Genomic DNA, 27,474 nt, shown 5'->3' with positions numbered 1-27,474 from the left:
CGCAGAAAAGATTGAGGATGTTGCCAGGAGCAGATGGCTTGAATTACAAGGAGAGACTGGACAATTTTCTGGGGAGCGAAGAAGCTGAAGGGTTTGTAAAATGAGGTACATGGATAAAGTGGACGGTCATATTCTCTTCCCCACAACCCCCCCCCCCCCACCCCAGGGAGGGGAGTCTAAAACTAGAGGGTATAAGTTTAAAGTGCGAAGGGAAAGATTTAAAGGGGCCTTGAGGGGCAACTTTCGTCTACAGAGGGTGGTGGATATATGGAACAAGCTGCCAGAGGTGGGGTACAATTACAACTTTTAAAAGGCATTTGCTTGGACAGGTACACGTATAGGAAAGGTTTAGATACGGGCTCAGTGCGAGAATGCGGTGTTAGCTCAGTTTAGGCAGCTTGGTTGAAGTGCCTGTTCCCTTGCTGTGACAGAATCGGGTTTATTATCACTGACGTGTGTCGTGAAATTTGTTGTTCTGCGGCAGCAGCACAGTGCGATAGATCAGAAATTACAATGAATTACAAGAAGAAATGTAAAATCCTAAATTAGTAGTGCAAAAAGAGAACAGTGAATAGAAGTGGCTATAAAAAGGGGCGTGATTGAAGATGATCAGAGGAATAAGTGGGGAGGGCGATGTCAGAGGTAAGTTGCTTAGAGTTGCGGATTCATGGAACACCCTGCCAGGGGTGGTGGTAGAGGCAGATGCACTCGGGTCATTTAAGTAACTTAGATGAACTCGTGGATCACAGAAAAATAGATGGCTATGTAGGAGGGAAGGGTTAGATTGATTCTAGGGTAGGTTAAAAAGTGGGCACATCGTGGGCTGAAAGGCCTGTACTGTGCTGTAACGTCCTTGTTCTATCTGTTGTATTTAGTCTGTTTGGTTCTTACAGAAACATCTGCATGATGCTAAGCTGGGGCACATCATCAGTGATGTTACCTGGAGTCGTCGGGCAGCATCTGTGGTGGTAGAAATGGCTCTCCTCCTCCTCTCTCCCATGATTCCAAGTGCAGTGTATACTTTGCAGAGCGACTGGCCTGCAAAGCCTCGACACCCGACCTCCACGGGCCAACACTTTGCTCTCCACCCTCTTTGGCAGTTGTTCTTCAGGTCTTCGTACTTGGCTTTTTTCCGCTCGTAGGCCTCCTCCATGCGTTCTTCCCACAGCACGGTAAGCTCAAACGTAAGAGCGTGCTTCAGTGAGTCAGACCACAACACAATGTCAGGCTGCAATGTAGTGTCTGTGATGTGGGGAGGAAACTGCAGCTGTTCTCCCAGGTCTGCTTTGGGAAAACGTTTTGTGAATTATGGACAAGTTTTTTTTTTCTCTCTGTTTATAGGTCTTCAGGAGAGAAAAAGTCCACAGAACAGAAGAACCTCAATGATGTGGGTTATCAGATTCGTGTGTGAGCGCCCTGCTGTGGGAAACCGGTGTGGCCGGACTCTGCAGTGATTTCCACCATCTCGTGGAAGGCACCTTGTGTGCACGGAACTTCAGTGGACATGAGCAAAGGATGCCGTACAGTATTTCATATTAGCATTTAACAGTATTGCATCAATTGTAACTTTTTTAGATTTTTATTTTATTTTCTAACTTTCAGAGAAATGCTGTACAGTCAAAGGACAGTCAGTGTGATGGAAACTCTTCAGTAAGGGTGTGAGTCATGGGATGACAATTTTTGTTGGAAGTCATCCCATTTCTGTGAGAGCATTTGAGATCCTCACTTGGCCAGTGCTGATATTGTAGCCTCTCCAGCAGGTCCAGGGAATGCTGAGTCTTACACAGGCTAGGAAGGTCCCGAACTCGTACACTGCTTTAGCTGATTGGAATTGGGGCATTGTCGGTATGCTATGATTACAATTAAGGTTTGATTTCAGTGATCACTGTCCAGTGAAGGTTTGGTTGAAGTCAATATCCAGCTGTAATGTTCAGTGGAAAATCCATTAGAGAATCAATGCAGGAAGCTTACATAAAACACTGCAGCACAGTACAGGGCCTTTGGCCCACAGTGTTGTGCTGACCTTTTAATGTAAAGACCCTTTAATGACCTTACCCTTTAAGGTTGACCTTGCCCTCTACTACCACACGGCCCTCCATTTATCTATGATCCATGTGCCTATCTAAGAGTTTCTTAAATGTCCCTAATGTATCTGCCTCTACCACAACCCACGGGAGTGGGTTCCATGCACCCATCACTCCCTCTTTTTTTAAAAAGAAACACCTACCTCTGACATTTTCCACCTATACATGCTCCAATCACTTCAAAGTTATGTCCCCTGGTTTGCAGGGGGACGTTTGAACTATAGCCACTGGTGGGTGCCCACACAAACTATGTTTGTGTACAACACATTATTCCTGTGTTTAAATCAGCATTGAAACAAGACGGATGCCTGAAATTCGCATTGCCCCGCCGAGCCTGTCATGGGTGGACAGGTACCAGTACTTGCACAATGAGGTGACCTCACTGCCTGCAATCTTACTCCCATGACTGTCCATATTACAGGCAATATTTCAGAAGACATCTTTATTCCCAATCCCAATTTAACTTGAGAAACTGCGCTGCATTTCTTTTGAGAAATTTATATTTAATTTGGGTATATTTAAAGCAGATGTTGATAGTTCGCTGATTTAGTGAGAGCATCAAAGGTTACAGGGAGAATGGGGTTGGGAGGGAAAATAAATCATCCTTGATGAAATGGTGGAGCAGACTCTGGGCGTAATTCTGCTCTTGTGTCTTATGGTCTAAATTAGTTTGTTTCTTGTTGTCATGCACTAAGTAAGGCAACCAGGGAATCTGGAAGGATTAAGTTTCCCAATATGTCAGAGGATCTGTGTAAAGATTTGTCCTTGTCTCCAGGGATGAGTACAGTTTAAAGGGAAATAGAGCCCCCTTTCATTCGATATTCTGTAATTAGTCATAGAGCTCTGCAGCACAGAAACAGGCCCTTCGGCCCATCTTGTCCATGTTCAACTATTAATCTGTTTGGTCCCATCGACCTGCATGCAGACCATAGCCCTTCATACCCGAAACATCCAAACTTCCCTTAAACGTTGACATCAAACCTGCATCCACGACTTCTGTTGGCAGCTTGTTCCACACTGTTACTGCCCATTAAAGTGAAGATGTTCCTCCTCGTGTTCCCCTACTGCAGCTCCCTTCCCAAGTGTGGCTAAAGGTTGGTCAGCTTACTGACGTGCAAGAGATTTGCTGGTAATGCTCACCGTTCCTTTTGTCCCATTACCTTTCCTCTTTGGGGCGGGGGGGGGAATCGTAGAGTTGTACAACGTGTACACAGGCCCTTTGGCCCATCTGGTTCATGCTGACCACAATATCCTCCCTGCCAGTCCCAGCTGCTTGCATTTGGCAACTGCAAGCCCCTTCCCTGCATGTACCTATCCACCTCTTAAATGCAGTGCTTGTATCCACCTGGGCCACTTCCTGTGACAGCTCATTCTCGGTACTCTCTACCCACTGTGTACAGAAGTTACCTCTCAGGGTAACACACAAAATGCTGGAAGATCTCTTCAGGTCAAGCAGCATCTATAGAGAGGAATAATAAGCCACTTCATCAGAATCACGGTTATGAGCTTGGGCATGGGTCATGAAATTTGTTTGTTTTGCCGCAGTAATACAGTGCAATACTTAATTTAAAAAATACTAAATTACAATAAAAAATGTGAGTATAAAAGAATGAAATTAAATCAGTAGTTCAAAAAGAGAAAAATGGTGAGGTAACACACACGAGATGCTGGAGGAACTCAACGGCTGAGGCAGCATCCGTGGAAATGAATAAACAGTCGACGTTTCGTGCCGAGACCATTCTTCAGGACCAAAAAGAAAGGAGGAAAACACCGAATAAAAAGGTGGGGAGAGGGGTAGGAGGATAGACAGAATGCGATGGGTGAAGCCAGGTTGGATGGAAAGATAAAGGGCTGGAGAAGGAATCTGATGGGAGAGGAGAGTGGACCAAAGGAGAGAGGGAAGGAGGAGGGGATGCAGGGAAGATGATAGGCAGGTGAGGAAGAGGGGTTAGAGGTCAGAGTGGAGAATGAGAGAGGGAGATGTGTTTTTTTTTACTGGAAGGAGAAATCGATATTTGTATTATCAGATTCGAGCTACCCAGAGAGAGTATAAGATGTTGCTACTCCACCCTGGGGGTGGCCTCATCTTGGCACAAGAGGAGGCCATCAACCGACCTGTCGGAATGGGAATTCTATTAAACGGTTTGTCTGCTGGGAAGTTCCACTTTTGGCAGATGGAGCAGAGGCGTTCAATGGAGCGGTCTCTCAATTTAGAACAGGTCTCATCAATGACCTCAGCATATTCACAGATGAAGTGTGGCCTCACTTGGAAGGAATGTTCGGGGCCCTGAATGGAGGTAAGTGAGCAGGTGTGACATTTAGGCCACTTGCAGGGATAAGTACCAGGAGGGGCAAATGGACAAGGGAATCAAGGAGGGAGCCTGCAGAAATCATAACTAAGGAGATAAAGTTGTTTAGTGGTTGGATCCCTTTGGAGGTGGCAACAGTTGCAGTGGATGATATGTTGGATGTGGAAGCTGATGGTTAAGGACCACCAGGCAGGATGGGTAGGTAAGGAGAAGAGAAACTCTGTCACTGTTACGGCAGCAAGAAGATGAGGTGTGCGCGGGCATACAGGAAATGGAGAAGATGCAGGTGAAAGCAGCATCGATATTGGAGGAAGAGAAACCCTATTCCTCAAAGAAAGAGGACATCTTTGATGTCCTGGAAAGGAAAGCTGTATCCAAGGAACAGATGCAGCAGAGCCGAAGGGTCTGAGAAAAGGGGATTTTTACAGGAGATTGGGTGGTATGAAGTATAGTCAAGATAGCCATGGGAATCAGTAGGTTTATAAAGATGTCAGCTGATAGTTTGTCTCCAGAGATGAAAACGAGGAGGGAGGTGCCAGAAATGGCCAAAGTAAATTTAAGGGCAGGGTGCAAGTTAGAAGCAAAATTGATGAAATTGACAAGCTCAGCATGGGTGCACGAAGCAGTGCAGCGGAGGAAGAACTGGGGAGCATTACTGGGGAAGACTTGGAACATGGACTGTTCTACGTAGCCATCAAAGAGGCAGACATAACTGGGGACCATTCTGGTGCCCAAGGCAACCCCTCAAGACTGGAGAAAGTAGAAGGTGCTGAGGGAAAAATTATTGATGGTGAAGACCAGGTCTGCCAGATGGCGGAGGGTGGTGGTGGAGGGGAACTGGTTGTTTTTTTTTATTTGGGGGTGGGAGAGTGACAAGGTTTGAGGCCTTGATGGGGGACAGAAGTGTACAGTCAAATCAAGTCAAGCTTATTGTCATTTAACTATACAGATGTATACCGCCAAAGGAGACGATGTTTCTCTGGACCAAGGTGTAAAGCACAGTAGTAGACATAACACACCATAACTTAGGAAAGGAAAACTAAATTTACAAATTAATTATGCATAGATAAACAGTGAATAAATTAAATGTTGTAGGGTACAGTACAAATTATCTAGTGGCACTTTGAATGCGATGTGGCAAGAAGTTTAGAAGCCTAATGGCTTGAGGGAAGAAGTTGTTTCCCATCCTGACCGTTCCTGTCTTTATGCATTGGAGTCTCCTGCCTGGTGGTAGAATTTCGGAGGATGCTGGATGGATGGGTGGGATCCTTCAAGGCCCTGTGTATGCAGCGCTCATAGATGTCCCTGATGTATGGTAGGGAGACTCCTGTGATCCTCTCAGACATTCTCATAGTCCTTTGTAGGGACTTCTGGTCTGATGCTCGACTACTGTCCCACCAGATGGAGATGCAGCTCGTCTGGATGCTCTCAGTGGTGCTCTCAGTTCAGCTAAGATGGGGTGAGTGTGGGGGAAGTCTTGCTTGCCTCAGTCTCCTGCACCGCCTTATTCAGGAAGGTGAAATTAACCATGGTGTGACCTCCCAGGAACTTGGTGTACTTAACTCTCTCTATGGAGACACCATGTATACATGGGGGATGGTTCATCTGCACCTTCCGAAAGTCCACAGTCATTTTCTTGGTCGTCTCCACGTACAGCCTTGGGTTGTCGTTCTCACACCAGCTACTCCACTTCCTCTCTGTACTCCGCCTCACCATTGTTGATGAGACCGATCACTTGCGTCATTCGCAAACTTGATGGCACAGTTTCAGCTGAATCATGTGACGCAGCCATGTGTAAGCAGCAGCGGACTGAGCACACAGCCCTGGAGAGCACCGGTGCCTCGACGTAATGGGACGAGAGACGTTGCTGCCCACACAGACTGACTGTGGACTTTCTGTTAAGAAACACAGGATCCAATTACAGGGGGAGGAGTTGAGACTCAGCAAAGACTGTTTCCCCACCAGTTTCTGGGGTATGATGAAGTCTATAAACAGCAACCTGGCACGTGAGACCCATTTTCCAGGTGGGTCAAAACAGAGTGGAAGGCAGAGTTTATGGTATTGTCAGTGGATCAATTTAAGTGACAAGCAAACTGGAAAAGGTCCAATGTAGCAGGGAGAAAGGCTTTAATGTGCTCCATGACTCAAAGCATTTCATAATGGTTGATGTTAATGGCGCAGGACCAATGGTCATTTAGGCAGGAGGTGCCACCTTTGGCACTAGGATGATGGTTGCTGCCTTGAAAACCAAGAGGACAATGGATTGTTCTAGAGAGATGTTGAATATATCTGTCAGCTCCTCAGCTGGGCTACACGGTTTGTCAGAACCCGACCTGGAAATTATCAGGCCCCACAGCTTTGTGTGGGTTGACCCTGGCCAGGATCGTCTTGACATCAGCTTCAGCCAGACAAAGTGTCTGCTCCCCTGTGGGGAGGGATGCCATCCTCACCAGCATCAAAATGGGCGTAAAAGCCATTCAGCCTGTCGGGGAATGAGATGTCATGGTTCCCTGCCACATGCACCTCGTGTCTCTGGTATAACTTACTGCCCGTTAGTCACTAGCATTTAGGGCAGCAGTGAAAGTTTTCCATCTCAGATGCAAACAGTTTGTGAACCCTTCGCAGTTACCTCGTTTTCTGCATTAATTACTCATAAAATGTGGTCTGATCTTCATCTAAGTCACAATGATAGACAAACACAATCTGCCTAAACTACTGGTGGCATCCGTTAGTCTCACAAGACCATGAATCTGCGCCTGGAAAGTCTTGCTTCAGTCTGTGCTAGAGCAGCATCTGTTGTGGCTGTAGAGGCCCACATGGGAGTGACAGTCTCGGCTGCAGCGACTGCACTTGAAGGCGCTGTCCTCCAGTGTTGTCTTGGTGCTGTTTTCTCAGCGAGTGTGCTTTTCTTCAGCAGCAAGCTTCAGCCCAGTCCTGACAAAGGGTCTCGGCCTGAAACGTCGACTGCGCCTCTTCCTATAGATGCTGCTTGGCCTGCTGCGTTCACCAGCAACTTTGATGTATGAAGCTTCAGCTTCTCTTCTCTTTTTAGACCTCTGTGTAGTTCTAGCCTCCAGCGAGAGCGATTGCTTGGGATGTCCTCCCACCTCTCAACGTTCATATTAAGTGACTTCATGTCTCTCTTGCTGGAGGCCAGTTCCCTGTACAGAAGGTCTTTCGGGATCCTCCTGTCTGACATGCGGTGTGCGTGGCCCGGCCAGCGGAGACAGCATTGTTGCAGCAGGGTGAAGAAGCTGGGTATCTGAGTGTGGGCCAGGACCTCACTGTTGGTGACTTGCAAACAAACGCAAACAATTGTACTTCTCATGTCTTTATTGAACACATTGTTTAATCATTCAGTCCAGGCTGGAAAACATAGGTGAAACCTTGTATTTAATAACTGATTGAACTTCCTTTAGCAGCAGTAACCTCCCCCAAACGTTTCCTATATCTGCTGATCAGACTTGCAGAACAGCAAAGGGAAATTTCAGACCATTCCTCCATACAAGGCTATTACAGTGCATCAATATTTCTGGGATGCTTTGCATGAACAGACCTCTTCAGGTCATGCCACAGCCTCTCAATTGGATTAAGGTTTGGACTCTGACTTGGCCATTCCAAAACATGAGTTTTCTTCTGTGAACAGTCCATATTTCACAGCCATAAAGGAGACAGCTAACAATGACAATGGTGTACATTTTCACTTTTGTGGATAGTGGAGTGTTTTATGCTGGTTCAACATGCGTGACTGGCTTTCCAAATCCTGGCATTGATTTCCCTGTCCAGGGAGCTATCACCAGAGACATTGCTGCTGGGGTCCTTGAACTCGTTTACCATATTCAATAGTTCCATTTAATATCAGAGATATCCTGAATTCTTGTTCTTCACAGCCACGAAACAGAAGGCTGTCCCAAAGAATGAGCGACAGTAAAAATATTAGTCCCAAACCTCCCTACTCCCCCTCCCATGCACAAGCAGCAAAGCAACGACCCTCTCCCACCCCCACCCACAAATAAACCATTAGCACCCTCCACCCACCAAGCAATAGCAAAGCCCCCAAGAATGACCATAATCTGTGGTACAACAAAAACTAATCATTCATCCGACAATTCAACATGCCGCAGGCTTGCTCTTCCTGATAAAGGGAAATGGGTTCAGAGTGAGAGGGGAGACATAACAAAACAACTAGCTGGTGTGTGGTGATAAATTCTGTTGCATCGCTTTTCTCCCCCAAGTTCTCCAACTCGAATCGGCAATAAGTTCCTCCACACAGAGAGAGAAGAGCACAAGCGATTCGCCAAGTAGAGCCTCCGACAGCTGATCTGCTGCACCTGCGGTTCCAGTTTCTCCCTCAACGTTTCAGTTGGCAGTACCGGCATGGAATCAGCTTGTCTAGAGTCGTGAGGCCTTGGTACCCGAAGGCACATTCATCTTTGAGGCCACGTCCTTGGGATTTTGAAAAGCAGCTGGGGTGAGTCCCCGTGAGGGGGTTCCACCAACACAAAGAACCGAAGTCCGAGTGTAACTCCATGTCAGGGTTTTCAACAGAGCCGTACCTACCCTGAAAAGGAAAAAGAGACATCAAAGGTAAAGATTAAACTGTTTCCACAGATGAGCTCGAAGAAGTCGCTGTTAAACGCCGTTGTAGCTCTGACCACCCACATCAATTTTGTTCACTCAGTGGTGGTGGAAGGACAGGCAACAGCAGATCAAGGAGCAGAGTGAAATAGGACTTCTGTCATTACTAGGATGATGCTAAGGCCAAAGAGATGAGGGGCTTCTGCAAAGTTATTAACAATAAATTGGAGATCAGACTCTGTGGGTGGGGGGGGGGAGAGTGCCATTAGGGCACAGTCATCAGTATAAAGCTCTGAGGACAAGCTCGATTGTCTTTGACTTGGCATTCAGACGATGCAGGTCAGAGTGATCCATACTTCAGATACACTCCCTGGTTAGTGTTTCTGACGGCACGGTTCAGCACACGCATAGGTTAAAACGTACAGCGGTTATCAGACACCCCTGTTTCACATTGTTTGAAAATGTTGACTGGCTCTGATGCTTCTGTTTGAAAGGACGAGGCCAGTCACGTTATGAAAGTGATGAATGAGATTGATAAATCTGGGGCCGTCCCAGCTCTGATAATATAGACCACAGAATTTCTCTGTTGACTGTATCGAATGCTTTGGTTAGATCTATGAAAATAACATACAGGTTCAAATTTTGTTTTGTGCACTTTCCCTAAACCTGGCGAACAGTGTCCCAAGTGAAAACCACAGTGTCTCAGGAGGTTCTCTTCTGATATGTTAGTGATTAGACAGATGAGAAATATGGACCTGAACCTCTGGCAATGGTCAAGAAGGAGTTTCCTTGGTAGTTACCGGAGTCAGCTTTTGCTTCCTTCATTTTTGAAGAGCAGGATGATTGTGGCATCCTGGAAGTCTTTAGGCATGACTGCTACTTCCCAGATGCATGCAAGAGCTGTGGAAAGTTTAATTTGCAACTGGACTTGCTGACTTGAAGATCTCAGTGGGGATTCTGCCCTGCCCAGGGGATTTTTGAGCAATGGCTTTCTTGACTTCTTCCAACAGAGAAGTTCAAGGGTATTTTCTGCAGTATCTAGCCTACAGTAGATGGCTTGTTGAGCAAGCTGATGAAGTGTTCCCTCTTCCTGGTGTTGATGCTCCTCTTCTCCATGAGCAAGGTTGTGCAGTCTGATGACAGGAGAGGCATGACTCTTGGTGTATGTGGTCTGCAGATTGCCTTAATACACTAAAGAACAATTGGTGTCAGCATAGTGCTGGACCTCTTGCTGCCTTCACTCATTCTGTAAGAGTCAGTAGACTGATGAAAGATATCAGTGGACAGTCTCCCTGCAGAGATGGACGGAGAAATTGAGAAAGGAGAGAGAGGTGTCAGAAATGGACCGAATGAATTTAAAGGTAGGGTGGAGTTGCAGGCAAAGATGATGAAATTGACCAGCTCAGCATAGGTATATGAAGCAGCACTAATGCAGTAATCAATGTAGCGCGGAAAGGATTGGGGAGCGTTACCTGGGAATGCTTTGAACATGGACTGTTCCACATAGCCAGTGAAAAGGCAGGCATAACCAAAGCCTATGCAGATACCCATGACTACAACTTGAGTTTGGAGAAAGTGGGAGGAGTCGAAAGAGAAACTAAGGGTGAGGGGACTAATTCTTCAGACTGAGGAGAGTAGTGGGGGTGGGGAAAAGTGGTAGAGTTTATTTTCCAAAAAAAAACAGAACTTTTAAGGCCACCTTTGATGGGGGATTGGACATTCATGGTGAAAGTAGGCTGATCAGAGCCAGGAAATTGCAAGTTGTTGAGGAAATTGAGAGCATGTGTAGTGTCACAGATGTAGGTGGGAAGGGACTGATGAAGGGGGATAAAATTGAGTCGTTGTATGCAGACACAATGTGGGGCAGGTGCTGGCAGAAACAGTGAATGCACCCAAACAGCCAGGTTTGTGGATCTTAGGTAGGAGGTAGAAATGAGCAGTGCAGGGTAAGAGAACTTAGGAGGCAAGGAGCTCTCCAGAGCTGATGAGGTTGGTGATGGTGCGGGAGACAATGGTCCTGAGTGGGGTCCTTTACAAGGGGTAAGTAAGAGGCAGTGTCTGAGAATTGCCGCCCAGCCTTACCGAGGTAGGGGGTCAGTCCACCACACTACAACAGCACCCCCTTTTGAGTGCAAGTGCACCCCATTCTAAATGGAAATAAGATGGCTCATGTAGGTCTCTCCCTGCCGCTGCAGGAGCCAAGTGGACTCCTCTCCCAGGATGATAGGGGTTTCCTGCTAAAAACTTGCCACATATCTCCCATTCCTAAGGACTGATAAATCATTAAAGCTGCGGAGAGAACCCCTGCTGGCATGCATGTTAAGGCTGGAAGGAAGTTTGGTTGATGGCCGGATTGGGCAAAATGCTTGCAGATGTTCCAAATGAGAAGCCATCATCATTGCGCAGTTGAGGGTGTTGTCTCCTCAGAATGCTGGCTTACATACTTCTCCAGGGTCCGAATGGATATTGATTCATGATCTGGTTGACTGGTACAAAACAGTGAACATTTTAGCAGTAGAAGATTGGCTAGTTTTCAAGTGTTTGCTTTGCTGTCCAGATCCTGAAATTGCTTGTGATACGTTGATTATTGACGTTGCTGTTTCTCTCGTTGATGGATCCTTCTGTAAAAAACCATGCTTTGAGAAGTTCTTGTTCTTGCTTGAGTTGAGAAGCTGGCTGTTGTCCAGTTGAAATTCATATTAAGGCTTGCAGTGGTAAACTTCATGTCAGGAGCGCACTCTGCCTCTGAACCAGTACCTTCCCAGTGAGAGCAGAGCTGCTCTTACCCCTACAGTCCCCCCCAAAAAAAAGTGAGAATGCTCTTTTCCCTCTTGGTTCAAGTGGCACCAGAGCCACCTTGTGTCCCACTGTCCCCTGATGTACTCACCAAGTCATCCACAAAAGCTTTAAGCTGTCGCCTATCATTCCCAGACACAACCTTCTCCTTCTACTTCCATCTGAGGATGGCATAAAGATCTCAACAGCCTTGGCGTACTTGGAGGCCAGTTTCAGACTCTGTTTCACACTGTCAGAGATGAGAATAAAGTACTGTGCAAATGTCATACACATAAAAAAAATTCTGTAAAGCAAAGATGTTTTCCAAAATGAAATGTAAAGTTTCTAAATCTCAAAAAATTACTATAAAGAGCAGTAGTTGTAGAATGCACCTTCTGGTGCTACTTGGACATGTCTTCAGTGATGAACCCGGGGTCTTAAGGTGTTTTGGGTCTTTAATCAGCAGACACCCTCACCTGTTCGACCCATCTGGGGGTGATCAGCCCCCGACTTGTGTCCAAGCGGCACACTAATCCATGGATCCCCCCTCCGGATCCACAGCCACCGCGAGGCCTTTTCAGCAGCCTCCAGAATGTTCCTAGTGGCTCTTCTGCACTGCAATCCTTTAACTCCAAGGAGTTTTAGAGTCCGCTGTAATGAATGGCCAGCAACACCCCAGCACCCAACTTCGAGTGGCTCACAGCGAGCTCTCCAGCCATTGTTCCAGCATTCTGTAACAAGATCTGTGTATCTAGCCCTCTTGTGCTTGTTGGCCTCTTCAGTCCGGTCTTCCCAGGGGACAGTTAAGTTCCAGCAGGACCACTTGCTTTGTAGACTCTGATATTAACACCATGTCCGGGCAGAGCGGAGTGGCTGCGATGTTCTCTGGGAACTTGCGCTGCCTCCCTATGTCAACGGTGATCAACCCGATGTAATGAAACAAGTACCACAGCTGATTTTTTTCCACCTTTATTCGTAGCAAGCTACGAGAGAGAACCCACCTTCTGCACTCTCACAGGGTCAGCCACAGAGTTCTCTCTGCTGAAGCACAGAGAGAGTTTTTATTACCATCTTTGTCATGTATGCAGAAAACAATTCTTTAGCTACCGCTCACAGTCACATGCCCAGCACCAGTGATAGTCCGAGACAAAGGCCTCTGGATCACCTCAAACAGAAGTATAAAGTTCAGACACCTGGAACAATGTGCGCGATTAGATAGTTGAGAACAAAGTGTAATTAAATTACTATGTCCTGCAAGTGAGACAAGGAAACCAGTAGCTTAATGGCTAATTTCTTACAGGTCAGCAGGACAAAATTAACTCTTTATCATCTCACCTAGGTCGACTCGGAGCTGCCAGTCTCGTGCAGTGGCAAGAAGCCCTCCTGAGGAGCTAGGACTATGTTGAGCCTTCTGCCCCGCTCTAATAAAAGTGATTAGACCTTAGGACTTGGTCATGGCGCCAGCGGTATCACCCTTCCCCCAATGCCTTCTGGCAGCAACTTAGGATATGCTCCAAGGTGCCTCTCTTCTGGCACAGTAGGCATGCTGGAGTGTTTGCCATGCCCCACCTGTGTAGGTTGGCCAGGCTTAGGAGAACGTCATAGACTGATTGGATGAGAAACTTGATGTGCAATGGTTCAGCTCTCCAGCGCTCTGTCCAGGTGAACTTGCGAGGTTCCGCATGCTCCCATCTAGTTCATGCACCTTGTTTGTACATGTCAGCCATCTTGCTGTATCGTTCTTCCTCTATTTCTGCTCGTATCTTGTCCTGAATCAGTTGACGCTTCTCCTTCCCATGGGTTTTGTCGTAGCATGGTTTGGGAAAACAGCCCAGTCCTGCCCACCACAGTGCCCACCAAAATGTTGTGCCACAGCCGTGCCTCCGCTCTGTCGACAGCTTCCTGTGCCTGCCACTTCCGGTCTTTACACGGATTCCTGCGGCAGCGACTTTAACATCAGAGGAGTCTCGGTACATCATCACCTCCCTGGTTCGAGTGACTTTGAATTCCTCTGACGGGCCGCTGATGGGGAGCTGCAGCTTGGTGGAATGCCCATACAGGGCAATGCTGCTTAAGGTCCGGGGGAACCCCAGCCACCTCCGGAGAAACTGACTGATTGTCTTCTCTGGAGCCTCCACTGTTGACATTGGCACCTCGTCGACCAGAAGGGGCCAGAGTATCCTTGTTAGTACATCCAGGATTTGAATTTTCCTGGAAGCCCCAATTTGTCAACCACGGTGAGCCAGGTTATCAAGTCACTCCTGGTTTGTTGAAGTGTGGCTGTGTCCTTCAGGGAACTGTCAAGATCCAGCCTAGACACTTGACTGGTTTTTCTGTCACCGTTGGAATCTGGATCCCTTCCAGGGTAAAGCAGAACCGGTCGGCCACTCTCCCCTTCTTCAGGACCAGAGACCTGGACTTGGCTGGTTTAAAGCTCATCCTTGCTCATGAGATGAGCTGTTCCAGCCCTTAAAGGAGGCATCTGCACCCAGGGATGGATGTTGCCGTCACCGTAAAGTTACTAAATATCAAAAAATTACTATAAAGAGCAGTCAACAGTTTTAAAAAAAAAAGCAACTAAGCAAGCAAGTTTATTTGTTTTCAAATAAGGCAGTTCAAAGTGCTTTACATAGAAAAAGATAAATATCAAATTTCAGACAATATACAAGAGAAAAATCACACAACAGATGGACGTGATAAATAGAAGTTACAGTGCAGGAGATTCTAATTCAAAGCTACAGCAAAGAAACAGATTAATCCTCAATTGAAAAGCTTATGTACGGGGCCTCTTTTTTTTGTATGTTCAATTTAAAATGGCTTCTTTGTTATGTTAAATGCTGAGAAAGTCTTTAGCTAGACATTTGCTTGGGTTAATACAGACAGCAGGTGCTATTAGCCAATGGGTGTTCATGTATCGTTCTTCGGGTGATAATGCTGTCTCATATGACTGCGGACGGGGAGTTGGAGGAGAGACGGGGAGGACAGCGGACAGGGTTTTTGACGGGGAGTCAGAGGAGAGACGGGGAGGACGGTGGACGGGGTTTTTGGGGGGAGTTGGAGGAGAGACGGGGAGGACGGCGGACGTGCCGGGGTTTTTGGCGGGGAGTTGGAGGAGAGACAGGGAGGACGGTGGACGTGCGGGAAGGCTCCGGTCAATCACTTCGGGTGGTCCCGAGCCGTGAGTCGACAGGATCCGGGTGGTCATCAGGAATCAATTGAGCTCCAACGGTTGTGCACGAAGAACTTAGACTTTGATAAGTCTGGCGCTTTTTTTCCCATTACTTCCTTTTCTGTATTGAATTTATATTAATGTCATAGACTTAGTAATACAATATCTATAAAGTGTACTTGGTAAAACATACTGTGTGTGCTGGCTGATGATTGATGTTTGGGATTAATTCGGATGGTAGTGGTACAGCCACCGACCCAGCGGGAAGCATTCAGGCCGGTGCCGGGTGGGATTTCCCCTAGACGTATACAAGCCAATATAGCTGAGTGTTACACTTAAAGTTGGGGCAGACTTCAGGTCCTCTGGAAGGTTATTCCAGATGTGTGAAGCATGGTATGTAAAAGCTGCTTCACCATGTTTAGTTTTGACCCTGGGGACAGCAGACAGACAACTGAGAGCTCGAGAAGGTTCATGATGCAGCAAGAGATCAGAGTTGTATTTTGGCCCTAGAGCGTTCAGTGCTTTATAAACCAGTAGTAATATTTCAAAGTCAATCCTCTGATGGACAGCAAACCAATGTAGCAATCTGAGAACTGGAGTAATATGCTCTACTTTCTTGGTCTTAGTGAGGACTCTAGCAGCAGCGTTCTGAATGAGCTGCAGCTGTCTGAGGATTTTCTTTTCTGTGAAAACACCGTTATAGTAGTCAAGCCTACAAAAAATAAATGCATGGATGAGTTGTTTTAGATTTTGCACTAAATCAAATCAATATTTGGTGTGGCCATCATTTGCCTTTAAAACTGTTGTGCAGTTTTAAGAAAATCGGCTGGTAGGTTGTTCCAAGAACCTTAGAGAACTCGCCACAATTTTTTTTTTGCAGACTTTTGCTGTCTCTCTTGCTTCTTTCTCTCCAGGTAATCCCAGATGGCCTCGATGTTGACATCAGGGCTCTGGGAGGCCATACCATCTGGTGCGGAACTCCTTGTTCTTTGTTTCGCTGAAGATAGTTCTTTTAAGACCTTGGCCACGTGTATGGGGCAGAATGAAGTTGGGACAGATCAGACACCTCCCTGACAGTTTGCATTATGGATGAGAATCTGCTTGTACTTCTCACACTGAGGATTCCATTAATTCTGACCAGACCAACTCCATTTGCAGAAATGCAGCCCCAACCCTGCAGGGAACCTCCAACGTGTTTCACTGTTGGCTGCAGACACTCATCCATGTCATGTTTTGCAACTCTTCTACAGATAAAACTGCGTTCTGTTTGAGCCAAAAATTTCAAATTTTGACTTGTCCATCCAGAGTACTTGCTGCCATTGTTCAGCACCCTCGTCCTTGTGTTTTTTATGCATATGTGAGTCACCTGGCTTTGTTTCCACTTTGGAGGAATGGCTTTTTGGCACCAATTCTCCCATGAAGACCACGTCTGCCAAGACTACTCCAACTGTAGAGGCGTGCACTTGCATTCCAGTGGTTTCTGAGAGTTCAGAGCTGATGCAGTGCTGGACTTCTGATTTAGAAGGGATGTCTGTTTGATGTATCTCTCACCTGCTGCACTCAGTTTCCATGGGTCAACCACTGCATTTCTGGTCCTCACCCTTGCCTGTTTCTCTGTGCTGCTTCAGAATCTCTTGGACAGTACTTCTTGAAATTCCTGTCTACTGTGAAATTTCTGCTTGGGAGAGACTCTGCTGATGCAGGATGACCACCTTGTGTCTTGCTATGTTCACGCTTGCCATGGTGTTAGAATTGATTATTTAAAGGTTAAATTGTCACATTTGCTACACCCTCATCTTTTAGTTTGGTTGTCCTTCACCCAGTTTGATTGCTTCTACTTTTGTGCTAATTGTGGCTTGCAGCTATCAGGGAAGTGCATTATCACCACCTACTGTTATGGAGTATGACAGGGATCAGATCCTGCCACCTGAACTTGTTTTAATTTTAAAAAGTTCACCAGAACCCTACGTGACAGCTATCCTTGCTTCAAGTGCCAGAATATCCTGCAACCTGGGCACCCCAGATCTACCCAATAATGGCCTGAACAGCTTCCAATGTTCTAATGAATATCTGTGGCACACCATAATCACACGTTCCACTGTCTTTGGTCGCACCACTCATTGCCATGTTTACCAACCAGTGCCAAAGTGGAGTATAAATCCCCTGATGTCCAAACCTCAGTCTTGCCAACCACACATCTTCCTGCCTATCCCTTCCCTAAAGGAATAATGCAAACATATTGTAATACCACCTCCCTGTACCACTCCTATCCCAGAATTTCTGCCATGTCCTGATCTCAGCCAACCTAATACAAGATTTGGCTTCATACTTTCCCATATAAACTATAATATCCACCTTGGACTTGGTAAGTGCCTAATTTACTATAAACATCTGCCCTTTCATTAACAGATGCACCCAAATGTGCTGGTACCCAACAAAACTGCACAACTATTCCCACACTCTCCAGAACATATAGATTATAATACTTCCATCAACAGATCAGGTCTCCCTGAATGCTTCGATTCCAAACTCTGCTGTACCAATGCAGAGTCTGGGCAGATGGCTACCCTGTGTGACTTACCTTGATAGACCCATTGCAGACTAATGATGATGGCCGTAAATTCTGCTGTATGGACAGACAGTCCATCTCTCAGCCTTTTCCCCACCTCAACAATAACCAGAAGATAAATCTCCCAGAATCCACCCGATTACTAACGGGGTCTTTAAAACCATTCATAAAGATAGGCAAAAAGGAAAAGTACTCTGCTGTAGATGACCAGACACCCTCTCACCACCCACAAGGCTCTGTCTATCCTCCAGTAATGTCAAATCTATTCCTACATCTGGAAATATCGACGGTGAAACTCCTGGCTAGGCCACCTTTGGGCCAATCCACAAATTCCCAAGACCATACTCCCGCACATATTCCCTAATTTTCTGCCCAAAACATTTACCAATGTATATTCCCAACAATCTGTTAAAACAGAATACTTCAAATGGGATACACCCCTGCCCCTTCACTAAGGAAGTTCAGTTTTTCTTGCCACCGATCAAAGCATCTCACCTCGTTCAACCCCAATGCATCCCTCGGTGTAGTTAGGAATACTGCATTTCAGATTCTGTTCCGCCGTGTAGAGCGTCCAACCAGTGTAAAACTGAACGAACAGCCTCCCCATAAATCATACAACCATAATCCAGACAGGGTGTACCAAAGCATGATAAATTGTCAATAGAAGCACCTTGGTCATACCCAGCCACACAGCACATAATTAATGACCGGCTCACATTCATCCTCCAAAAACAGTGTTTTGTTCTCCAAGTAAGTCTCACATCCCCAAATATTTAATCCCAGAGAGTGAACACCCATACAGAGTAAGGTGAATATAATTCACACTGTTTCTGAGGCCTCCTCTGTGTTGGTTTACAGGAAGGGGTTCAGGTAGCAGTAGCCAACTTTCTTTAACAGTTGACTCTTCTCTCCTCAACTGATCGATGTGTTGTCTCCTTTATCAGATATCAGATGCGATCTCCGGTGTGTAGGAGAATGGTTTAGTTCTGTCCTTAATCTTGCCCAGTGCCCACTTTTGATCACCTCCATAGCCCCTCACCAGGACTGCTTGTCCAGGAATGAAACATCAAACCTTCTTGTTTGAGGAGCCTTTAATTTGTCTCAGCTGTTTGTCCTGCATCCTCCTGAGAAGATCCAAGCGTGAACACAAGGGACGACCCAGGAACAGCGTGGCTGGTGAGTTGTTGGTTGTCGAGTGTGTTGTATTATGATATGCAAGGAGGAAATTGGCAAGCTTCTGATTCAGTGTCGTGTATTCTGCTGATGTTGCTTACAGTGTGTTCTTTAGACTCTGGACAAACTTTTCCGCCAAATCATTTGTAGCTAGGCTGATGATATCACAGATGGTATAGGGAATCTGGATGTGGCATTTTCATTTAACACTTTTTCTCTCGATATTTTTGTTTTCCCGATGCCATCCTTGAGCCTTGCTGTGGTGTCATCCTGTATCTTAATTCGCTGCATATGGCTTCATTGCAGGGGATGTGGCATGCAAATTGTGGATGGATCTCCAATCAAATTGTAGTAGTCTCAGCCAATCATGCCCTCACATGCTGGTCCTTCTGTTTTTACCACACGCAAGCTCAATGTGCCTTGTTGGTTGTTGTATTTCACTGTTATGAATGTCATCCCCACAGGAGTTATCTTTTCTCCAATACAGGTTCTTAGCTGAATATCTGCAGGCTTCAGTTTGGTATCTTTGAAATGCCATTCAAACTCATTTTGTGGAACGACTGAAATAGCTGAACCAGTGTCCAATTCAATTTTAATCAATTTGCTGTTCACTTCTGGTGTAAGCTGTGTTGCTTGTCTAGTGTTAGTTTTCACTTTTTCAAATCTCAAGGCTACACAGTCCTGTGTCACTCTCATCATAGTTTTCATCAACAGCATGTAGATTAGTGCTCTTTTTGAAACTGCAGCTTGACTTTTTGTCTTCCCTTTGCAGTCGGTTTACTTTGCCTGCCCAACATACTCTCTGTATGTTTCCTTCTTTGTTACATTTTCTGCAAGTTTTGCCTTCAAGTCTTTACTTGTTTGGTCTATGTGAGTCCGGCCACAACAGTGACACAGTTTGTTCATCCGGGCTGATTGCTGTTTAGACGCTACAACTTTGTTCACACTTTCATTCCTGTCTGCAATTCAATTGTATCTGTCTGTGACTTCCATTGAAACAGCAATTTCAACTGTTCTTTTCAATGTAAGTTGTGCTTCAATCAGGAGTCATTTTTGAATGCTTTGTCAGATTCCACAAAGTATATGATCTCTTATTGCATCGGTAAGACTATTGTTGAACTGACAATGCTCAGGCAACTTCAATTCAGTCACATGTACTGAAATGGACTAACTTTATTTTTGATCCTGCTTGTGAAACCTAAAGCATTCTGCAGTCAACAATGGTTTATGTTCTGAATGTTCCTGCAGTACTTTCACATCATCAACAAAGCTTGTTTCAATAGGTTTTACAAAGTAATAGGTATATTTAATGTCAGAGAAATGTATACAATATACACCCTGAAATTCTTTTTCTTCACAACCATCCACGAAAATAGAGGAGTGCCCCAAAGAATAAATGACAGTTAAAATGCTAGAACCCCAAAGTCCCCCCATGCAAAAGCAGCAGCAAGGCAACGACCCAACCCCACCAGCAAAAAAAGCATCAGCACCCTCCACCAACCACTCAAGCGTGCAGCAAAGCATCAGTAAAGACACAGACTTGCAGTACCCCATAAACTACTAATTCACCCGGTAATTTGACATACCACAGGCTCTCTCCCTCCCTAATAAGGGAGAAAGAGCTGTCTCTGTTTCACAGTGAGAGGAGAGACATAACAGACAACTGGCCGATTTACGATGCTAAAAGTCTGTTGCGTTGCTTTTTCTGAGCTCTGTGCCTAGAGAGTCGGCATCAGAAAGACTCAAGCTGTCCAGGAACACAACCCCAGCAGCTAACCCACTGCTCCTGATGTTCTGTGTTCTCCTGTGATGCTTCAGTCAGGGGCACCGGCCGAGAATCAGCACGTCTCCAGAGCCATTAAATTCTGGAACCCTGAAGGCATGATCATCATCCAGGCCGTGTCCTTGGGATATCAAACAACGGCCAGTCGTGAGGCCCTGAGAACAGATCCCATTCCCGCAAAAGAAAAAGTCAGTATAACTCCAGGTCAGGGTCTTCAAAAGAACCTTGAAAAGGAAAAAAAAGACATCAAATTGTAGTAGTCTCAGCCAATCACACCCTCACAATGGGGATTGTGCGGCATTCCAACAGCCCGTGGGCCTCCCCACTCCATATGGTGCCCAAGTCCGCGGGAGGGTGGAGACCGTACGGTGACTATCGGAGGCTGAACAACGCCACCACGTCCAATCGCTATCCGGTACCGCACATCCAGGACCTGGTCCGAGGGTATCATCAGATCCCAGTCCACCCGGATGACGGCCCTCATTACCCCCTTTGGCCTGTTTGAGTTCCTCAGGATGCCGTTCGGGCTCAAAAACGCGGCGCAGACTTTCCAGCACTTGATGAATGCAATAGGGCAAGGTCTGGTCTTTCTGCTCATCTACCTGGATGACATACTTATCGCCAGCCACTCCCGCCAGGAACATCTAGCACATCTACACCTGCTCTGCCGCCGTCTAAGTGAATACGGCCTGGCTATCAACCCCGCCAAGTGCCAGTTCGGCCTATCCTCCATCGACTTCTTGGGACACCGGATCAAATCCATGAGCAGGCAGTGCGTGTGGAGGAAGTCCGCACCCAGCAATGGCTGTGACACAGCGGTCAGCGTAAATGTCCATGTAAAGCGGCTGGAACTGAACTGCAAGGGGATGGGTCTTGTGCCGTAGGTGCGGGTGGTGCTGCTGTTGGCTGCCGTAAGTTCCGGTCCTGCTCTTCTAGTTCAGGTATCGTGGCTCGAGGGGGGTAGGACACTGATTTCCGCCCCCATGTCCACCAGAAATCTTCGCCCGGAGAGCTTGTCCCAAACATAGAGGAGGCTATCACGGTGACCAGCCGCCGTAGCCATCGGTGACGGCTGGTCCTGGCGTTTCCCTGGAAACGAGCATGGCGGTCGGCAGCGGCGGGCCCTGGAACCCCACCTTTGATGATAAAAACACCAAGGCTCAGAGGTGGTGCCGTCCCTTGGTGTGGGTGTTACGTGCTCCGCTGCTGGGGTGTGGGAGGGCTGGACTTTCGGCCATGCCGCAGCACTAATTCCGATGGTGGTTCCGCCCATTTGTTTGGCATGCCAAAGCACGTCCGCGCAAGCAGCTTCCCCACACGGGTCTCTGAAGTCTTCATCTGCTAGCAGGAGGCGGATATCTTCTGGCATTTGCTCCAAGAAGATCTGTTCAAACAGCAGGCAAGGCTTATGGCCGTCTACCAGTGCTAGCATGTCGCTCATCAGGACTGATGGTGCGCAGTCACCCAGGCCGTCCATATGCAGTAACCACACGGCCCGTTCACAACAGGAGAGGCGAAATGTGCGGATTAACAGGGTCTTGAGTGCCTTGTACCTGTCTGCTGCCGGGGGCTGATACAGAAAGTCGATAACGCGACTCGCTGTCTCCTGGTCAAGGGCGCCCACCATGTAGTAATACTTGGTGGCGTCTGAGACAATTTGCCTGACCTGGAACTGGGCCTCCACTTGCTCAAACCAGACCAGGGGTTGAGTGGTCCAGAAGGTTGACATGTTTAAGGGAAACTGCATTCTGCAGAACCGAATTGTTTATGTTGGCTCCAAATGCCGTTGAACCGTCGGGGTCACCAATGTCCTCACTGTGGATGCCTCCAACATGGCAACTGGCGGCGTGCTCAAGCAGCTCATCGAAGGCCTGTATCTTTCACTCATAGCGTATCAGTGCGACTACAATGTGCAGAATAATTTTACCAGAATAAGTGCCCACTATTGTCCCTAATCCTTCTACAGTCACTTCCTGGCCTGGATTATAAAAGTTCATAATTATGATTCCAACCTGTGGATGTAGTAATTTAATAACTACGCATTCTGTGTTCCCTGGAGAAGGCAGAATTCTGTACAATAAGCCCTCCTTCACAAAGGTGGCACAGTCTCCCCCCACAGCTATATGTCTATCATAGCTCACAGCCTCATAACCTGGAATCTTAAACAATAAATATGATCACAACTAAGTTTCTTGTACACAAATAACATTCAAGGGAACACCAAAAACCTAAAGCATGTACTTTAAATTCTTGTCCTTTGGCAAAGCCTTCTCACATTCCAATGAAGAACAGATAGTTGATCGAAGAAGGTCAATGTGTAGCACCCTGTGTACAATCGCCCTCCACCACCAGCCCATTCCTTCAACCATCATTCCCCAAATGTCTCTGAAGTACGTCATGTACCTGTTCTGCAGTAATTCCCACTGAACCCAAATACCTTGATGCTGCATCCACCACTGTTCTGAATCCATCATATTTCTTTCCCACCTGTATTGTTCCATTAACCATTGCACGTAGAAATGCAATATCTAATTTTTAAGAGTCAATGTCTCACTAGATGCTCACCTCCCACACTCTACGTGTGCAGCCTTCCTCCATCTCTAGTCCTGTGTCTGTTTTAAGCTGATACCCATCAGATGTCGAGGAATCAAATCTTGCAGCTTCAGCATACGAAATAGGTGCTATCATCACCTTCTGAATTTCCTAAGCCTTTTGTAATACAAGCCTACCTAAAGTTGCACTGAGCACCCACAGTTGCGGCATCTTGCCTCTGCACCAACTTCACAAATCCCATACTCGTGTTCACTTCCGCATTTTGCACACTGTAGTCCCACCCCCCCCCCAATAAGAAGCAGTAACATGTCCCACTCGTTTGCACTTAAAACGGTCACATTATAGGTGGTGCAAACCACCAAAACTTCCACCCCTCCTTGTTGCCCTCGTGGATTTGCCTTGTACTCACAGACCCTTTAACTTTGCACCATGGGTCCAACTCAGAATCCTTGATGGAGGAAGTCTTTCCATCTTTCCCAGATTTGATTCCTTCTACACCCATTTCTGCTTCAGTTAATCAATTTAGTTCATTTAACTCTATGCCATTGATTATTAGTATCCTGTTATTTATCATTTTTAATAATGCATTGAGCATGTTTCTTGAGTATACTCTGATGCTGATCCATATACCATGCTCCCATAGTCCAGTATTAATCTTATTTAACATATTTTAAATAATTAAGCATAGTATGCCCAATTCCAAGTTGTGTCAAAATAGTTCCTTCCCTTGTTTAACCCCTTCTCTCATAAACGAAACAGTTTTATGTATTCTCTATAGGTATCTCTTACTCTCCCACAAGTTTTGCCATTAGCCCCCAATTCTTAACCCTACCAACCCCATAGCTTCTGATTGGCTAAGTGAAAGGTCTATATCCACTGTTGAACCTTTAAGTTTTCTTAGCTAAACAGTCAACCTCCCTATTCCTATTGGCACCTCTATGTGCTGGGACTCATAAAAAGCAAACATATAAACCAGTACTTTGAGTACAAAATAATGTTTGAGCTTCCAACAGTAAGATCTACCCATACTATCCTTTAACAGTCACATACTTAAAGATACTGGTTGCAACATTTCAACAGAAGACTCACCGTCTTCCTTAGGCACAAGTTAGTCAAATGACAAGTCCCCCTAGAGAGGCCTCCTTATATATCCTCATGAGTGAGCAGAAAAATGAGTGGGGCTTAATGCTTGATCCTGACTGGCTGGATCTGACTCACCTATTGGTTACTCCGAATTGGCCTTGTTCTGATTTGTCTTTTTTGTTTTTGCTTTTTAGGCCAAAACCCTCTTTAGGAATATGTGGTCCCAGACTGGAGGTATCGCGACACTCTTAGAACCTACATTTAGGTCCCCCACATGCTCCATCTCTAGTGATTCCCTAATCTTACTCTTGTAGGCATTCTCTTCCTTGCCAAGGATGTTGGCCTCATCAAACCTTGGTCTACATGAGCATGATAGGCAGTGACTCCTCTTCGGTCTGCTCTCGAGGTTATTAAGGCACTCTTATGTTCTGCTATCCTGGTCTTTACTGGCCTTTCAGGCTCACCAATATATACTTTTTGGCACGGTGATAGAGGTATGGCGTACACACCTTCCTTGCACAGTTCTTTAGGTCTTCTAGGTGCCACTTTGCCTTGCTTTTTTTCTAATTGTGTCTGTACTTTTTGTTATTAACTGGACACCATATTTTTGGAAAATTCATCTTAGCTTTTCAGTTCGGCTGCTACTGCTTGGCACAATAATGGTTCTATCTGGAGGTTGCCTTTGTTGTGTTTTACTCTATTCCTTTCTCAATTATGTGCATAATGTAGCCATTTTTCTTGAATGCTTCCAACACTAACCTACTGCTAGAGTAGCCTGTTTTAAGACTCATCAAAACTAAAAAGAAATCTGAACAAATTATAATTTTATGTAGATGGATTTCCTCTACCTACCGTAAGCCTAAAATGATGGCGACCAATCTTGCTGTATATAATTGGATAAATGGCTAGTAAGTCATTTCTTTATCGGTACCTGTAATTCAGACACAAAAACAGCCACACTAACATTTCCAGTTAAATGATCTTTTGATCCATCTGTAAGAATAGTTAACATGCCATTATAATTTTCCTTTATATATTGATGAACCAACACACACACACACAGGCACACACACACAGGCACACACACACAGGCACACATGCACACACACGCACACACACACAGGCACACACGCACACACACGCACACACACACACACACACACAGGCATAACAGAATCCTTAGACTTTATTAAATTGTGTAACCTAAGATCAACTAAAGTCATTGGGGGGGAAAAAACCAAAGTGGTGTTACCGAGACGACTACAGTAAGACATATTGCATAAGCCAACAAACCCATATTCCTAGCAAGGTAAGAACCCAGCCACCCAAAATTATAAACACTTTTCTTGTAATCTTCCCAACAGTCCTCCAACGCACCCCTAATAGGATGCTTATTTCGTTGGCCCCTCAACTTAATCCAATATGTTGACATCATCTTCAGTCTCCGCAATTGTAAGGGTAATTGTCCCATTTCAACCGGTAAAGCCAAAACAGAGGGCAACCTTATTGCACCACAACACAATTTTAAGGACTGTGCTTGTATCACTTGCAAACACTACAAAGTTGATGAAGCTGACCAATAAGCCACACAGCCATAATCAAGAACAGATCTAATTAAACAAACGTAAATGGTGGACAAAGATTTTTTTTGTAGCACCCCAGAATACCCACGTAGACACCTGAGAATATTTAATGGTCCTTTATATTTATCAATTGTTTTACTGATATTGTGCTTCCATGTCAGCTAGTTGTCCATCCATCTCGTCTCGTCTGAACCCTTCGTGCCTAGGTGGCACTTGGGGCCTCCACAAGGGTCTTCCATTTCTGCCAGTCGTTTGCTCTGCTGCTCGCCGTTATCCAGTTAGTGCCTACTTCTTTCAGTTCTGCTTCCACAGATCTTCTCCACATTATTTTGGGCCTGCCCCTACTTCGCTTTCTCTGTGGGGTCCACCTTAGTGCTACTTTTGCTAGTTGATCGTTTAGCATTCTCATTACATGGCCCAGCCGTCTCCATCATCTTTTCACACAAGCTGAGATTGATTCCATATTGCAAGATGTAAGCAAATCTTGGTTTCTGATTTTCTTAGGCCAGAAGATTATCTTGACAAGTCATAGACATTTTGTCTGGAACGTGTCGAGTTTCTTGCAGATGTCTTTTGTCATCTTCCAACATTCTCTTCCATAAAGTAGCACGCTTCGGACATTGCTTTTAAAAATTCTGATTTTGGTGTTAAGTTTGAGTTGTGTGGATTTCCAAACTGCATTGAGGCTGCCAAAAGCTTGATTTGCTTTAGATAGTCTTGCTAATACATCCTTACCACTATCTTTATCAGTGCTGACTTTACTCCCAAGGTATGTGAACTCATCTACCTCTTCCACTTGCTGATTATTGATGATTACTGGTTGGAGGTTGGAAGTGTTCAACCTCCAACCAGTAATCATCAATAATCAGCAAGTGGAAGAGGTAGATGAGTTGTCCATCTATATGCCTGCGAATCTTATCACCAACCTCTCTTTAGGAGTTTGACTATATAATTTCAAATCAAGAGTAAGACTTTTAATCCTCTTTGTAAGACACATACTTGTATTTTAGCTGCTGAAAGCTTAAGTCCCCACCTATTTGCCCACTGTGCTGTTTGACCTTTCAGAGGGAGAGGGTATTTATTCTTATGAAGTTTTTGAAAACAATTTTCTGCATCTACAAATTGGATGAGTTGGTAAGGTAATATATTGCACCTATGGAAAATTAGCATAGTAATTACAAAGGGGATGAATACTCTTTCAGCCTCTCTGTTTTAGTTTTTAATTTGTAGCAAATTATTCAGATTTTGGAATTTTTCTTTTGACATGATGCACAATGTTTTGTAGATAGCTCAAAATTCTACTTCAATGTCTGTCTGTATGAGTGATCGAACTGTTTGGGCTCTTCTGAGAACTTCTTCATTTGATGTGTGTGTGGTCCATGATATTTTTGACATTCTCCTGTAGAACCATAATTCAGCTGCTTCTAGTCTCTTTTCCATTGCTGGGGAAATGGTCCAGCATTCACTTCCATAAGTCAGGATAGAACAAATGTAGCACTGCAGTATTCTGTTTTTAGCGTACGTGCTCATCTTTTTGTCTGTTATGGTCTTCATTTTTTTGGAAAGTTTCTTTCACCATTGCTATTCTGTATTTGACATCTGTGTCGCACCTGCCATCACTTGTTACTAGGCTGCCAAGATATTTGAATTTGCTGACTCATTTGATGTTTGCATTTCCGATCTTGATCACACATTGTGGGATGTTTGTCTTTTTGGAGATGACCATGCCTTCTGTCGTCTGGGTGTTGATTGAGAGGCCTCTGCAATTACTTTCTGCTGCCACTATAGTGAGTAGTTCTTGAAGTTTTGTTTCTG

At 45.6% G+C, this 27,474-nt stretch overlaps 1 protein-coding gene across 3 annotated transcripts in view; it reads left to right on the top strand.

Moving 5' to 3' along the window:
* The window catches only part of vash1 (vasohibin 1), a 63,216-nt gene extending 36,775 nt beyond the window's left edge, over positions 1 to 26,441 (top strand). For all 3 annotated transcript variants that reach the window (XM_063045921.1, XM_063045931.1, XM_063045939.1), the window contains exon 7: positions 1,342 to 26,441. In XM_063045921.1, coding sequence (XP_062901991.1) covers positions 1,342 to 1,411 — 70 coding nt within the window. In that variant the 3' untranslated portion in view covers positions 1,412 to 26,441. The remainder of the gene's footprint in view (positions 1 to 1,341) is intronic.
* Positions 26,442 to 27,474: the final 1,033 nt, after the last annotated feature.

The sequence above is a fragment of the Mobula hypostoma genome, chromosome 1, assembly GCF_963921235.1.
Source record: "Mobula hypostoma chromosome 1, sMobHyp1.1, whole genome shotgun sequence".
Taxonomy (NCBI): domain Eukaryota; kingdom Metazoa; phylum Chordata; class Chondrichthyes; order Myliobatiformes; family Myliobatidae; genus Mobula; species Mobula hypostoma.
Note: the sequence above shows the minus strand (reverse complement) of the source record. Positions and strands in the feature narration are given on the sequence as shown.